Source organism: Triticum aestivum, chromosome 7D (assembly GCF_018294505.1).
Source record: "Triticum aestivum cultivar Chinese Spring chromosome 7D, IWGSC CS RefSeq v2.1, whole genome shotgun sequence".
Lineage (NCBI taxonomy): Eukaryota > Viridiplantae > Streptophyta > Magnoliopsida > Poales > Poaceae > Triticum > Triticum aestivum.
In genome coordinates this window covers 92,936,515-92,953,479 of record NC_057814.1, presented here as the reverse complement: position 1 = coordinate 92,953,479, position 16,965 = coordinate 92,936,515, and the positions used below count along the sequence as shown (strand labels likewise).

The following is a 16,965-nucleotide window of genomic DNA, read 5'->3' as shown; positions in this document are numbered from 1 at the left end:
GATAAACTCAAGCAATATGATATAAACCCCATATTTTTATCCTCGATGGCAACAATACAATACGTGCCTTGCTTCCCCTACTGTCACTGGGAAAGGACACCGCAAGATTGAACCCAAAGCTAAGCACTTCTCCTATTGCAAGAAAGATCAATCTAGAAGGCCAAACTAAACCGGTAATTCAAAGAGACTTGCAAAGATATCAAATCATGCATATAAGAATTCAGAGAAGAACCAAATAATATTCATAGATAATCTTGTTCATAAATCTACAATTCATCGGATCTCGGCAAACACACCGCAAAAGAGTATTACATCGAATAGATCTCCAAGAACATCGAGGAGAACTTTTTATTGAGAATCAAAGAGAGAGAAGAATCTATCTAGCTAATAACTATGGACCCAAAGGTCTATGTAAACTACTCACGCTTCATCGGAAAGGCAATGGTGTTGATGTAGAAGCCCTCCGTGATCGATTCCCCCTCCGGCAGATCGCCGGAAAAGGCCCCAAGATGGGATCTCACGGGTACAGAAGGTTGCGGTGGTGGACAAGTGGTTTCGTGGCTCCCCCTGATGTTTCTAGGGTATAAGAGTATATATAGGTGAAAGAAATACGTCGGTGGAGCTACGAGGGGCCCACGAGGGTGGGGGCGCGCCTACCCCCTGGGCACGCCCTCCTGCCTCGTGGCCTCCTCGTGGAGTTCCAGACTTCGACTCCAAGTCTTCTGGATTGCTTTCGGTCCAAGAAAGATCATCGCGAAGGTTTCATTCCGTTTGGTATTCCTTTTCTGCAAAACTCTAAAATAGGGGAAAAAACAGAAACTTGCACTAGGCCTCCGGTTAATAGGTTAGTCCCAAAAATAATATAAAAGAGAATATTAAAGCCCATTAAACATCCAAAACAGATAAAATAATAGCATGGAACAATAAAAAATTATAGATACGTTGGAGACGTATCAATGGCCACAAAGGGTTATGATTCCACCCTCCGATGTTCCCCTTTCAAGAAGTTTGAACAAAGACCAGCGTACACTCCATCGCCGGGGCAACCGAGAGCTCGTCGGGTGATGGACTTCTCCCTGGGGAGTGCAGGAACGGCGACACAGTATTCGACGCGTTCAGCGGCAAGCATGAGCCCGCAAGAACAGCAAGGGATCCCTAACAGGGTAGATGCGCATGATGGTTTTGAGGACAATGAGGGTGTGGGTGCTGAGGAGGCGGATAAACAGGTTGCAAAACATGTCAAAGGGCTCAGGTTGAGGCTTGAAAAAGAGAAGCCGGAGTGTAGCAAGGTTCAACAAATGTATATGGAGAACCAAGGGTCGAAAACATACACCTAATGTGGGAGAGTTTATGCAGGCTAAGAGGTACGGCAGACATTCCGTGGCTGGTGGCAGGGGATTTCAACGAGGCTATGTGGGATTTTGAGCACTTGTCTTATACTCCTCGGCCCCGGAACCAGATGGTCGCCTTTAGGGAATGCCTAGAGGACTGCCAGCTTGTGAACTTGGGATTCTCGGGGCACCCATTCACATATGATAACAAGCGCAGTGGGCGTGCCAATGTTCAGGTGCGCCTGGACCGGGTTGTGGCAGACAGCCTTTGGCGTGACCTGTTCCCGGAGTGTGAAGTGGCACACCTCACGTCTCCCAGCTTCGATCATTTCCCTATTATCCTCCAGTGTGTAGGGAGACCCGGGTGTGCACCAGAAAAACACGAAGGTATGAAGTCATGTGGGAAGGGAACCGGCGCTGGCGGAGATTGTGGCGGAGGCATGGGGGGTAGCCGGTGCAAAAGGTAATCTGGGCAACATTTGCTCGGCACTCCGGTCAATACTGCTAGCGCTACACAAATGGATCAATAAGTAAGTTAGGAAACATCACGAAAGAAATTGAGAAGTCCAGAACGAGATTAGAGGAGCTCACTAACATGAATGCAGACCGGAATGAGATACGCAGGGAGTCTGACCATATGAATGAACTACTTTATAAGGAGGAAATGATGTGGCTCCAACGCTCGCGAGTGGAATGACTGAAACATGGTGACCGCAACACAAAGTTCTTCCATCGTAAGGCTGTGTGGAGAGCGCACAAGAACAAGATCAAAGGGCTGATTGATGCCAACGACAACTACCAAACAGATCATCGTGTCATGTCAGGTATGGCGCTCGCATATTTTCGAAATCTTTTTGAGGCTGACAAAACCCTCCAACCTGACTGTAGTGCCGCTGTTTGAGGAGGTGATTCCTGCCGAGGTGAATGACAAGCTTTGTGCCCTGTTTTCTGAAAAGGAGATCAGTGACGCTTTATTCCAGATTGGCCCCCTCAAGGCGCCAGGACCGGACAGCCTCCTGGCCAGATTCTTTTAGCGCCATTGGAGCATACTCAAAGAGGATATCATCACGACAGTAAGTGAGTTCTTCGCCACGGGTATAATGTCGGAGGGAGTGAATTCAACCACTATTGTCCTCATTCCCAAGGTGGATAACCCAAAGATGATGACGGAGTTCAGGCCTATCAGTTTATGTAATGTGGTGTACAAAATCATCTCGAAGTGTTTGGTCAACCGTCTCAGTTCTATCCTTGGTGAGTTGGTGTCCGAGGAGTAGAGTGCTTTCATGCCAGGGAAGCTCATCACTGATAATGCCCTCATTGCATTTGAATGCACACACTATATAAGGCAGGAGAAGGATCCGGACATGAGTTTTTGTGCTTATAAACTGGACTTGTCAAAAGCATATGATAGAGTGGATTGGAGATTTCTTGAGCAAGTGATGCAGAGAATGGGTTTCACGAGCCAATGGGTGAAGTGGATCATGGCATGTGTCACCTCGGTTCGGTATTGTGTTAATCTTAACGGAACCCTCTCAGAGTCATTTGCACCGACGCGCGGGCTTCGGCAGGGAGATCCCCTTTCTCCGTTTCTATTCCTCTTTGTTGCTGACGGTCTTGCTACAATTTTGTGACTGAAAGTGCAGGCCCAAGAGATCACTCCAATGAGGGTTTGTCCAAGAGCTCCTGGCATCTCACATCTGTTGTTCGCTGATGACACGTTGCTCTTCTTTCGTGCGTCGGCCCTCGAAGCAAACAATGTCAAGGAGGCGCTGAACGCTTATGCCCACGCTACCAGCCAACTCATCAATCCGAACAAATGCTCCATCCTGTTTGGAGAACACTGCCCAGCCCATATCCGTGAGGAGGTAAAGGAAGTGTTGGGGGTACAGCACCATAGTTTTGAAGAGCGCTATCTTGGGCTCCCTACCCCTTCCGGGCGTATGACAAAGGACAAATTCCAGAACTTGCAACAGAAGTAAACAAAGAGAACGGTGGAGTGAGATGCAGCACAACTACTGGCACAGAGCGGTAGAGAAGTTTTGATTAAATCGGTGGCTCTGGCGATCCCCACATACATCATGAGTGTGTTCCGTCTCCCTGCTTCTACCTGCGAGGACCTCATGAGGATGATACGCAACTTGTATTGGGGTGTGGAGAAAGGGAAGAAGAAGATGCACTGGAAGACGTGGACTCATTTGATCAAGCCAAAAGCACAAGGTGGGCTCGGCTTCCGAGACCTACAGCTCTTCAATCAAGCGCTATTGGCACGACAAGGTTGGAGGCTGTTGTCCAATCCGGATAGTTTGTGTGCGCGGCTTCTAAAGGCGCGGTACTACCCCAACGGTAGACTTGAGGACACGGTGTTCCCGGCTGGCACCTCGGCAACATGGCAAGGTGTGCAACATGGGCTGGAGCTGCTGAAAAGAGGTCTTATCTGGCGCGTGGGGAACGGTGAATCCATCCGCATTTGGCGTGATAGCTGGATCCCGAGGAACGGCACCGGTAAAGCAGTCACACCGTAGGGCAGGTGCAGATTGAGGCGGGTGGCGGACCTCCTTGACAACCATGGTGGATGGGGGCCAGTCGTGATCCATCAAGTTTTCTACCCGGTTGACGCGGAGGAGATACTGAAGATTAAAACTTCACCACGCTTGAGTGAAGATATTATTGCATGGGCGCCGGAGAAGAGTGGCAGTTTTATGGTTCGGAGTGCTTATCAACTTGCTCTGGAGGAACGCATGAGGCCTTCATCAGTCGCGGCGAGCAGGGCACCGGACGGGCGACGGGCCGTCTGGTCTTTTATATGGAGGTGCCCTGCTCCTCCTAAGGTGCGCACCTTTGTTTGGATACTCGTCACTGATTGTCTACCCACCTGGGTGAACAAGAAACGCCGGGGTCTTGAGGTTTCTGACTTATGCCCTCTCTGCGCTACCGAGCCAGAGGACACGTTCCACACGTTTTGCAGGTGTCCACGGGCAGTCGGACTATGGCAGGCCAAGGAAGAACACTGGCGCATCCCCGAGGTGAAGGCATTCAGGCGGACGGGGACAGAGTGGCTAGCTCAATGCCTCTGTGACCTGCCGGACCGGGAGCGACTGGAGCTGATGATGCTGCTGTATATGGCGTTGCTGGCTTGTTCGGAATGAGCTCACGCACGACAAGCAACCTCCTCCTGTCGAAGCGTCCTGCCGTTTCCTGCTGAGTTACGTGGAATCCATTATCGGCGTGCAGAACCAGCCGGAGGCTGATCCGGTGAAGGGCAAGCAGGTGATGGAAGCGCTGCACACCGGTGCGGCGCCAATACAAGCCCCGACGAGCGCGTGGGCTCCCGCCAGATGGCTTCCCCCTCCTGCAGGTTGGGCCAAGCTGAACGTCTACGGCTCCTTCTGCCCCACGACAGGCACGGCCGGGGCGGGCATGGTGCTCCGAGACAGCTCGGGCACAATCATCTTCTCGTCATGTCGTCAACTACGGAGATGCGTGGATGCACTTGAAGCTGAGCTGGTTGCGTGCATGGAGGGCCTAAACCTAGCGCTCCCATGGACGCCTCTGCCGGTGGAGATTGAGACCGACTGTCTTGTCGGAATCAATATGTTGAGGGGCGACACTGTGGATCAATCTCGCTTTGCTATGCTGATAGACCAGACCAGACGTCTCATGAGGGGAGGAAGAGATACGAGACTAACTCACATCTCGCGCGATCAAAATAAAGTTAGCCATTTCCTTGCAAACTTTGGTAGAGTAGAAGAGCGCACTGTTGTGTGGCTCGGTTCCGGTCCAGGCGATTTTCCATATCTTTGTAAGCAAGACTATTAGTTTGTGTAATCAATAGAAACTTTACCCTCCGAAAAAAAAAGGTATCGCTCCGGTAAACAACTTTTTTCGTACACGTTGACTGTCGAATACAGCACGAATCTCGTTACTCCATCCCGCGGCAGCAACATACCCGGTGAAAACCGGTTCAGCTAGAATTTCATTTCTCCACGGGAGCGGCAGCGCGGCACACCGTTGCCGGCAAACCAGATCCACCCTCGCGCTCGCTCCCCTCCAACCATCCACCAACCTCCTCCCCCCAATCATGCTCACATCAGGACGCACCTTCGTACATCGCTCCACACTAGCCACCAGCAGCCAGCAGCCAGCCATTTCCCCTGCTACTGTGCTAGCATAGCTTGTACTAAACCCTCGTCCCGTGCACACCGTCACGCCGCTCGTGCGTCCCACCTACACACCTGAGCTAGGGAGCGAGCGAGGGAGGGATGGACTGGTACGAGTGGCTGCGCAGGGCGGGGCTCGGCGAGGACCTGGCCGCCGAGTACGCGCTCCTCTTCGCGCGCAACGAGCTCGGCGCCGCCGACGTCCGCCACCTCGACCACGCCTTCCTCGCCACCATGGGCGTCGCCGTCGCCAAGCACCGCCTCGAGATCCTCAAGCTCGCCCGGAAGGAGTCCTCCGCCTCGGCCGCCATCACCGTCCTGCCGTGGCGCGCCACCAGGCTGCTCGCCGCGGCCGCGCAGCGGTCCGCGCGCTCCCTGGCCGGCTGCCTCCGCTCGGCCGCGCGCCGGGGCAGGTCCAAGGCCGCCGTCGCGCCGCGCCCGCTGGCGCTCTGCCACCAGGGCGTGGCAGGGCCGGCGCGGTGGAAGGGCGCGCCGACGGCCGCGGACGGCCGGGAGGTCACGAAGAGGAAGCTGGCGGCTCTCCTGACGCGCGTGGGCAAGCCCATGCACACTCTCACGAACAGCGCCCAAAAGCCAACAACGAAGAAAGGCGCCGTCGCGTCGCCGACGACGTACATGGCCACGGCGATCGTGGCCGGGTGCTTCGCGAGCACGGAGACCTGCGACAGCGACTACGACGCCGACGACGATGAGGACGAGGACGCCGAGATGGGCGACGGCGGCGGCGAGGACCCGGAGACGCCGTGGGAGTCCATGTTCCAGGATCTGAATCCCACCTAGGCGAGCCGCGCATGCGTGCGTCAGAAAAAGACACGTCCATCCATCCATCCATGGTGCACCGGCCGGCCAGTGGCTCAGTGGTGGTCACTGCACTACTAACCACTCGCCAGTGGCGCCGCTGCTACGTCTGTAAGACTGTGTATACATGTGCGTCCTGTAAAATCTTGTGTTGTGTGTTTAATCTACCACTAACAGCGTTGCAATGCATATTTGAGCTCATTTTGTTTGAGCCCCTTCTTGATTCTGAAGCTAGGATCCTGTAGCATTTTGTTGCTTATGCTTTAATGGTATTGGATGTAGCACATTAATACAGTCGTGAGTGTGGTTTTAAGTACGAGTAAGAGCATCTGCCAAGGACAACTGGCTAGGGCCAACAGTATTATTGATAGTGTGATCTACCCATGTTCACACGCAAAACAGAGCAAAACAAGCCGGGGGGTGGCGACAAACGGAAAGTTCAGATCTGAGCAATTTGGCACTGTGTTGACTAGTGCATCATTCATTGGTTGAGTGGACGAAAGGTACTGACAGTCTTTTCATCCATCGAGGCAGGCAACACCTCGTGCTGTGCAAAGATAGATCTACCGGCCTCGGTGAAGTTTTTTAGCGAGAGAGATGTGCCGGCATCCGTGCCGCTTTACTACGTGTCCTACTCTGCTTGATTTTGAACGTCTGTCTCTTGAAATGCAAAATAATCACAGTAAGGACTAAATGTAGGGAGGAGGATTTGGAGCACTCGGGTGGGCGATCGTTTTCTTTCTTCCTACGGAAGAAGGAGGATCCTTTGGCTAGGGTTTCTCGTGCCTCCCGTCGGTGCCGTCGCCGGTCTACCTCGTCTCATGTTGTTTTGGGGCCATAGGAGGCGTGGTGGATACCGGCCCTTGCCGGCGGGAGGTCTTTGTTTTTTCATATTTTTTTTTTGAGTTTTTTTAGGGTTTGTGTTCTGCTTAGAGAGGCGAGGCGGCAACAGCTCTCTGAAGAAGGTATAAAGTTCTCCCCACCTAGTCCTTGTCCCGGTGGTGTTTCTAGCATCATCGGAGGACGTGTGGAGATTTGTTTTCGACGGATCTCACGGGATTAGGTCGGTGTTTGTCTTTGGTGGATCCACATGGATCATGTCTTCGTTCGTCTGTGTTCGTGTATCTACAGGTTGGATCCTTCCGATCTACGCTTCTCTTTATCGGCGGCAGTTGCTGTTCTGGTGTGTTGGTCCTTTCGATTACCCACGTCTCGACATCCTCCTTTGGGGTGCCGGGGAGGTGGCCTGCGCCGGCAATTCGACACACCTCGGCCCCACCCACTTCGTAGACATAATTGTGGCATGAGCAAGGAGCTAGGAAAAAATACTTTTGCCATAATCGGAAGTGGACCTCACAACCCAGGAAGGCCTCGCAAAGGGCAACAAAACCCGCTATGTGGAGAACGGGATTTGGGGCCAGATGGTGGAGTTGGATCCCGTAGAACGCCAAGAGGCCCCTGAGGGAGGGGTGGATAGGGAAGCGGAGGCCTCGAAGAAGGAAGGGGATGAAACAAACCCGCTCCTCTCCATGGGGAGTTGGGTAGTTATCGTTGATAACCCCTATGTCCGTGGGCTGCAGCCCGGGGCGGAAGGATACGAAATCTGGATCGGGCAAGTACCCTTGAGTGGCGAGGCGATTGAGCTTCATTGGGGTAACAGAGCAACTCTTGCAATCTCCTTGGTGGCGGCCGTTAGGGCGCTTCGATGAGCCAGGGGCATCTGCCATTCTTGAAGCTATGAAAGCAAGGCCGGAGGGAGAAAGTTGCTAGCGATAGGGAAGAAGCAGGCAGGGTTAAACATACCCCCCCCCCATCACCATTTATTTACCACGATGGGACGTTTGAGTCCCCAATAGTTACTCCGCTTGTTCCCCAGGAGTCAAGCATTAATAAATGAACACAGATCGAGGAAGGATCGTCAGGCCCACCACGTCCCCCATTAGCGGGCATATCGAGGTGTCGGGCCAAAAAATCACCAAGGGTCATAGGAAGTTCTCGGAAAATAAAACTTCCCTCCCAAGGAATTGACCTCGGAAAATTGTCATAGTATTCTTGAAAACAACGGGCCGGTTACACGATATCCCGAATAACCAAGGCACATTAAAGCCGGGGAAATGGGGTCTTGTTGAAAGATATCTCCTGTTACCTTATGAGCACATGGTCGCAATTGGGAAGGCCAGAAAAACCTCGGAGCCGAGCATGACCTCGGAATCAAAAGCCAACGTGGTGGATGGAACTCGCCAACGAAGCCGAAGACTCAAGCTTACAAGGTTATCCCAATGAAGATGCCCGATGTCCTCAGCTTGAAGGCTAGTTCGGGGCCTATTGTTGGTGTCCTAGATTAGGGGGTGCTTGCCACGTCGGCCCGTCGGTTATGGGCCGGTCCGAGGACCCACCGAAGATTGATGAATGGGCTATGTCGGCCCTGGCGCTCGGCGTAATCAATATGTAAATCTTCTGGCTTGGAGTACACTTCAAGCATATTTGAATGATCGGCATGCTTATCCCTACCTAGATTGCAACTGGCCGTGTGTAAACCCTAGGTACCCTCGGCGTCTATATAAGCCGTGGGGCTTAGTCTGTAGAGGCACAGTTGCAAGGTTTAGAGCTTGGAACATCTTCATGCGGTCTCGAGATAGATCATACTGTACTTTGTACCCCATCACAATCAATATATAAGAAGCAAGACGTAGGCTTTTACCTTATCAAGAGGGCCCGAACCTGGGTAAAACATCGTATCCCTATTTCTCCTGTTACCATCTAGCTCAGATCACCAAGCTTGGGACCCTCTACCTGAGATTTGCCGATTTTAACACCGACAGTCGTGCTAAGTCCCCATAGGACCAGCGCACCAGAACAACAACCGCCGCCTATGAAGAGAAGCGTGGATCGGAAGGAACTAACTTGCAGACACATAGATATTGACAAACTAAGACCGGATCCAAGAGGATCCACTGACGACCAACGCCGACCGGATGCCACGAGATCCATCGGAGACACACCTCCAAACGCCGTCTGATGACGCTAAAAGCACCGCTGGGATGGGGGCTAGGCAGAGAGAACCTCACTCCATCTTCAGGAAGCCGCTCTCACCTCCTCTTCCTGAGCATGTCACAAACCCTAACAAAATTTTAAAAAACACTTAAAATCAGAGCCCTCCCTCCAGCAAGGGTCGGGATCCACCGCACCTACATGGTCCTAGGACTAGAGGAGACGAGGTGGACCGGCGGCGATGCCGGCAACAGGCAGGGGAAAATCTAGATGAGTGCACTTGGGTCGCAACGAGCGAAGGGGTACGGAGCGAACGATGATATGACAAGTATGCTTAGCTTAATTAAGTGTGGGTGTTTAACCCCATTTTCAATCAGGAACCTATAATATGACTTAGCATAGTATACATACCATTTCCGGTATGAACAAGGGCTGGGATTTCAGTTTATTATCTGCTGTTCTTCTTCTTATTCCGGATCTGATCCATTCCTATCCTAAAAGCGTTTAATTCTTTTAAGAAAAAATGCCGCTCGACAACAAGCCATCGCAAATTTAACTTCATGGTCTAGGACAGCATCCGGGCGTACGCACCAAGGACCAACTTACCGTTTTAGCGTTTATATTCGCCAGAAAACGCCAAGAAACCCTCCGGTGCAAGCGAGACTATACGGTGATCACTGATCACGTAGCAGCATAATCCAGTGGGGCGGCAAGCGCTTGCCGTCGACGTATCCGAAGCTGCCATGCCTTACTACGCGCTATACAAATACTACGCTCCCGGCGTTGTCCAAAATACGGCGCCAAACGCACACGCGTACGATGGCCGGCGCCGCCGCGATCAAGGCTGCCATCGCTGCCGTCTTCTTCCTCTCGGTGACCGGCCTGCATGCTTCCGATCACGGCGATGGCGGCGACGACGACGAGAGACAGGTCGGATCACGCGCATTAGTTTTCTTCGGGCAAATCACTCGTAAGAACATGGAATTCTGTCGTGCGTGCAGGTATACATCGTGTACATGGGGCATCCACCGGCAGGGGAGGAGAAGACGGCCGGCGGCTTCTCCGTTGCCCACCACGAGCTGCTGAGCCGGGCCCTCGACCTCGATCACAGGTCAGGATAAATCCTTATTTCCAAAATCTTGGTCAACTTACACGTCACAAAACCCATTTCTGAACTACACCAATGAGGCAATCACACATAAGGAAGTGACTGAATCTGTGTACTATGTATATGGATTGCAGCTCCGCTCACGAGAGGATCATCTACAGTTACCAGAGGACCCTGAATGGATTTGCAGCAAGACTCACAAAAGACGAGAAAGAAAAGCTCTCTAGTACGCTCACCAAGCCACTATGCCATCTAATTCAGAAGGATTGTTACCATTTTCTTGGACAAATTGTTCTCTTCTTTCTTCTTCCTTCCATCTCTTGGCATCCGAGATCGCTTCTATATCATCCAGAGGACTGCCATGAAATGCTACCTAGCCCAGAGGGAGGGTTTTTTTTCTTTGTGTTCCCCGCGCTTGGAGGAACACCGGCATGGCATGCAAAGGGTGGCGAACAAATCTATATAGGGAGCTGCGCCGCCATTCACAAGCATGTCATGATCATTGATGGGTGGAGATCCAAGCCAAACAATGAGATAGGAGAGGCGACGGTAGTTGTTAAGATTAGGAGGCGCGGGAGCATAAGATGAATCCGGTAGCGGGGGAGCCACTGGACATACATAGAAGCTGGCATGGGAGGTGGCGAGAAGAGAGATTTCATTGGCCTTTGGAGGAGGGATTTGGAGAAAGAGGGAGCAAGTGGAGGAAGCTAGTCAGGGTATCGACGCCGGCATGGACCGAGCTGCTATACAAGCACTGGGTCTAGATGAACCAATGGAACTTATCATAGCTTCATTAGATCTTTGTTTTTTTTATGAAGAAAAGGCAGTGCCCAACTTTATACTATTAGAAAACCACAAAGGCAAAGCAGCCAAACATAGCAAGATCACAAGGGATCTTAAAGCAAATAGGTTCAGTTTTTTTTTTTTGAGGGGTAGCATATAGGTTAAGTACATCCAAGATAGGAGCAACAACATGACCCAACAAAACATGCTTCTAAGGGGCATTTGTGCAAGTGCGGACCTTAGCCCGATGCTTAGGCCCAAACTTATGAAAAAAATCATAGAAAGTAATAGCGCAAAGCCCACATACATGGCCCAGTTAGGGGCTCAACCCGTTTCTAGGTTTCGCCCCTGCATTTGTGGGCGTTTTCGAAGGTCGAAAAATAGCAAGCGAAAATTCAATCTTGATGGCCATGCCAGTGCATGCATTCCAATCTCTAGCAAGTGGCTTCCACTAATGAAGCAACGCATCCATTTTGAAAAGACCAAATGAGTAGGGAACATAGCTTCAATAGTAAACTTCTTCCTAGTAGCCCAAAAAAACCTAGGTTTGGGCACCAACACCTATCTAAACTAGGTGTTTAGTTTGTCTAGTCATACTAGAAATCGGGGCTAACAAGAGGGCAACCTTTTTGGGTTTCATTCAACCATGACCGCACTCAACTCCACATGAATTGGGTTAGGACCCACAATTCAAAAATATGGTCAACATCTTCATCACCCCGCAAAAAGAGCACACAACATTAGCATTAACATGTTTGCTAGATGGCAAGCTTAGCATCACCAAATCTGTTGCCATTGGAAAAACCTTGATTTCTAAGAGGAATACAAGCCTCTAAGGCCTCATTTGGTTATGCAGGATCCCCCCGGGAACCCCGTCGAAAACCAGGGTGCACAATCCACAGGGCAAGTCAGCCCGGGGAAAGCCCACGACGCATTTGGTCACTGGCCCGCCACGGTTTCCCTCCCCCATCCGCGTCGTTTCCACGGGGAAACAATCCACACCTGTAGGGTTCGGGCAGAAAACCCTCGAGGCAACAGCGCGGCGCTTCTCGATCTCCTTCGCTAGCGATCCCACTTCCTCTGCCAACTGTTCCACGGCGATGGCTTTCTCTTCCCTCCGCGGGTGGATCTTGCAACGAGCGTTTCTATAGTATTTCTACTCCCTTTTCCCTTGGTCTCCAAACAGCAACAAAGTTTTTCCCAGGGATCCGATCTGAGCAGGGAAATTGCCCGTTGGGGGTTTATTGCCCAGGTTTTAACATCACTGACAACCAAACAAACCCTAAACTGCTTGGAAAACCGGAGGGTCCTTGACAAACAAGAGCATACATGGACCTTGTGGTATAAGTTGTCGTAGATGAACCAGGCCACATAACAAGGTCAGTTCCATTACTTAATTGTTGTGGCAACTCTGCAATAAGGTTTTGCCTAGTTATCGTGCCCTTTGGGTGTCTTTTCTCAAAAAAGAGAGGAAAATGGGTCTAACCTTGATCAAAATCCTTCTTTGAAATACTACTCTCATGAAAGACCAGTGAACTTTGTCATATGGTTTTTTAGGAACTTATGTTAGGATGATCCTATTGTTCCCTCAACAGTGAAGATCGTGAAACGATCACCTGGAGAAATAAGAACCCTGTCCAAAATATTAACGCCCAACACAATCTAAGTTGGAAAAATGGTTTATGAGCTACTCCCTCCGTCCCATAATATAAAAGCATTTTTGACACCACACTAGTGTAAAAAACGCTCTTATATTATGGGACGGAGGGAGTACCAGAGAAAGGCGAAACACTTATCCATTCGAAAAGAATTTAAAGATAACATTAAAAAAACTATTGGCTGAAATTGGCTAATGTTGTCCGCACATGTGCCTTTGGAATAGGGCGAGGATAGCAAAGCTAAACCATTTAATGTCCCTCGATAAGGGATCATACGGTAAATCATCTCTTTCAGGATTTCTGAAAAATTCTTTTCTGCCATTGGTTCTTGATCTAATGGTCCATAGGTTCAATCGTTGACGCACTAAAAATGAGGTTGAGTTCAAATATATCGCTCTGATGTTGGATAAAAGCAATTCTTCCACTTAGTCGTCAATCCTATCATGTATGTTTGTCTCCCAGGTATATGTTTAGTATTGGTCATTATTGGGAGAAATATTGCTTTGTGCTTTATCAGCCCATTAATCACATTTATGCCATGCATGCATGCTTTTGCCAAAGATTGCATTCTCCCCGCAAAAAAAAAAGATTGCATTCTCCACTCATCACACCATGCTAATTTCACCCTCCCGTGCTTTTTCATTTGATTTCCAATTTTGAATCTATTTTCTTTGCAGTGAAAGTCTAATTTATGTTTCATTTGCATATCTGTGTTCCTTGCAACATGAACTTTGAAACGAGACCACTCTTCAATATATTTTGACGGGTTTTAAATTTGATTTCCGAAACATGGTGAAACTAAGTGATGCACTCTAGAACACGAAAAAACCTGATGAAACTTGATAAGAATGAAGGATAATTACATATTTGTAAATTGAGTTTCTGCCAAGTTTTACCAAGTTCCATATGCATCAGCTTGATGCCCATTGGCACACAACGTAACATTATGATACACTGCGATGAATGCACTGCACGGCTTTTACCTGCCAGGCATGGAGTGTGTGGTGTCAATCTTTCCAAGCAGGACGCGCCAGCTTCTCACGACAAGATCATGGGACTTCCTAGGCTTCCCTAAGACGGCAAAGCGAAGCCTGGAGCTCGAGGGAGACGTCATCGTCGGCATGCTCGATACGGGCGTGTGGCCGGACTCCCCCTCCTTCTCCGACGAGGGCTTCGGGCCGCCGCCCAGCAGATGGAAGGGCGCCTGCCTTAACTTCACCTGCAATAAGTACGCCCTTTCTTCTTGCATGCCATTCACTCCGGCGTGCTCCTGGCTGACCATGTGCCGTCGACGTGTCGCAGCAAGATCATCGGTGCTCGCGCGTACAACCACGGATCGTCCACCGCCGGGCTGTCGCCGGTGGACACCGATGGCCACGGTACCCACACGGCGTCAACGGTGGCCGGCCGGGCGGTGGGAAACATCAGCCTCGGCGGCCTGGCCGCGGGCACGGCCCGGGGCGCCGTGCCGGGCGCCAGGCTCGCCATCTACAAGGTCTGCTCGGACGACGGCTGCAGCGACGCGGACATGCTGGCGGCGTTCGACGACGCCGTGGCCGACGGCGTCGACCTGATCTCCTTCTCCATCGGGGACGACCTGCCGGCCCAGTACTTCGAGGACGCGGCCGCGATCGGCTCGTTCCACGCCATGAAGGCCGGGGTGCTCACGTCGGCCGCGGCAGGGAACTCCGGGCTGGAGAGCGGGCGCGTCTGCAACGTCGCGCCGTGGATTCTGTCCGTCGCCGCCAGTAGCACCGACCGCCGGCTCGTCGACAAGCTGGTGCTCGGAAACGGCAAGACCATCGTGGTAAGCGAGGCGTCAGCTGATCTACCCACTGAAACTCAGACATCATCCTGCTCAAGGTGGACTTCTACCATGTTCTTGTGACGCAGGGGGCCTCCATTAACATCTTCCCGGAGCTAAAGGATGTTCCATTTGTTTTTCCAATCAATGGGTAATACAGCCTTAGCTAAAGAAACAGATTATTAGTAAGTATTATTTGTACAATTACGTGATGTTATTCGTATACCGTGATGCAGTTCTTGTGAAGCAGAATCGCTGGCCGTGGCGGGACGGTCATACAAGGGGAAGATCCTGCTCTGCGCCTTGCCCAGCAACGGCAGCGGGCCGGTGACCGTCGGCGCTGCCGGCGCGGTCATCGGCACCGACCAGCCCGACATCGCGTTTTCGCTGCCCCTCCCCGCCGTCATGGTTAGCCAGGCCCAGTTCACTAGAATCATGGCCTACGTCAACAGAACACGGTATGTCCCGTAGACAAAAATGTACTGTATTTTGCAGGGCTGAAATGGTGAAATCTCATGATGTGTTCTTCAGGAATCCTGTGGGCACCATCCTCGCCAGCGAGTCGGCCTTCGATTCTGAAGCCCCCATCGTGGCCAGTTTCTCCTCTCCAGGTCCAAACATGATCACCCCTTCGATCTTGAAGGTTGTCAGATCATCAGCCATGCTGCACAGTAAATAAACGGATTAATTACAGTTGAGAAGGATGGCCAGATCTGGGGCTCATGCATTTTGTATGGTCATTGCACTGCAGCCTGACCTGTCGGCGCCGGGGATCGACATCCTGGCGGCGTGGTCACCACTGTCGCCGGTGTCCGGGAGGAGCGTGGCGTACAGCATCGACTCGGGAACGTCCATGGCGTGCCCGCATGCGACCGGCGCCGCGGCCTACGTCAAGTCCTTCCACCCCGACTGGTCGCCGGCGATGATCATGTCGGCTCTCATCACCACAGGTAATCTCAACTAGTTAACCCGCTCTCTCACGGCCTCCATCCGCATCATACTCACTTGGACGACGCCGGCGTTTGGGTGCAGCGACTCCGATGAACTCGTCACGCAACCGCGGCGGCGGCGAGCTCACCTACGGCGCGGGGCAGCTGAACCCGGTGCGGGCGCCGGACCCGGGCCTCGTGTACGACGCGCGCGAGGGCGACTACGTGCGCATGCTGTGCGCCCAGGGGTACAACTCCACGCAGCTCCAGCTCGTCACCGACTCAGACGACGCCGCGCCCTGCCGCGGCGGCCGGAGAGGGTCCGCGGCCGACCTCAACTATCCGACCATGGCGGTCCACGCCGCACCGGGGAAGAACTTCAGCGCGCACTTCCCGCGCACCGTCACCAACGTCGGCGTGCCCGGGTCGGTGTACGTTGCCAAGCTCGTCAGCTCGCGGCCTGAACTCGTCCGCGTCGCTGTTTCGCCGAGGAGGCTGGTGTTCAGCCAGCTGGGTCAGAGGCTGTCGTTCACCGTGACGGTCTCCGGCGTGTTGGGTGGGGCGAACGAGTTCGTGTCGGCGGCCGTCGTGTGGTCCGACGGGGATCGGCATGTGAGGAGCCCGGTGATTGTTCATACTGTGGATGTTTAATTGGAGATTTGGGTGGTGGGGTGAAAGGAATAATTCGTTTCGTCGGATAAATTTAGGTTTTGTACAACAGTTTATCTAATTCACATCTAAATGTTTTTTTAAGGATATCACATTTAAAACTCCCATAAATATATAATGCAGCAACAAAAAACAAAAAAACAAAAATAAAAAATAGACCACAAACAGAGTGGACATGAGCTTAGATGTGACATAACTATGTCACATCTAGATGTGTCCTATACAGACCCTTTGTACAAATACAAAGGGGGCTTAAGAATAATTCCAGATTCACTTCATGCACAAGCAATGGACTGGTCTCGTTTTTTTTTCCTGATAAAAGAGAGTTTGCCTCCCCAATTTCATTTAGAGAAATCAAATGTTCACCGACGCGGACCAGCATACACTTCTAAATCTGACGATGTTGTGTTGAAGGAGGAATCCATCCCTCCCTCCTCCCACACAACATTATGTCAAGATTGGCTAAAACCCCAGCACCAACCAGCGCCAGAGAAGCCCCCAACAGCTAGCGTTATAAGTTCTACTTGCTATTACATAAAGGATTAAATGTCTCTACCATCATGGACCAGAAGTTCAGGTCGCAACACAAAAGAAGCTGGAAAGGAGAAAAAACATATGAGCTACAAGCAGCATAGAGAGATAAGCTTCAACACAGTCTGTTCTTCAGGAGCCTCCTAGTCTTGGAACTTTAGTCGTCCATCCGTGCGTCGCTTTGA

The 16,965-nt window shown here is 51.6% G+C and overlaps 2 protein-coding genes across 2 annotated transcripts; both read left to right on the top strand.

The window, feature by feature from the left end:
- Positions 1 to 5,225: 5,225 nt before the first annotated feature.
- On the top strand, positions 5,226 to 6,533 carry LOC123166039 (uncharacterized). The gene has a single exon (XM_044583797.1). It carries the CDS (start codon positions 5,591 to 5,593, stop codon positions 6,287 to 6,289), a length of 699 nt encoding a protein of 232 aa, XP_044439732.1. The 5' UTR covers positions 5,226 to 5,590; the 3' UTR covers positions 6,290 to 6,533.
- A 7,321-nt stretch (positions 6,534 to 13,854) lies between these two features.
- LOC123167535 (subtilisin-like protease SBT4.3) lies at positions 13,855 to 16,276 on the top strand. The gene is made up of 7 exons (XM_044585372.1): positions 13,855 to 14,075; positions 14,150 to 14,654; positions 14,741 to 14,802; positions 14,888 to 15,109; positions 15,183 to 15,294; positions 15,403 to 15,601; positions 15,684 to 16,276. The coding sequence occupies exons 1-7, from the start codon at positions 13,969 to 13,971 to the stop codon at positions 16,229 to 16,231; spliced, it is 1,755 nt and encodes a 584-aa protein (XP_044441307.1). The 5' UTR covers positions 13,855 to 13,968; the 3' UTR covers positions 16,232 to 16,276.
- Positions 16,277 to 16,965: the final 689 nt, after the last annotated feature.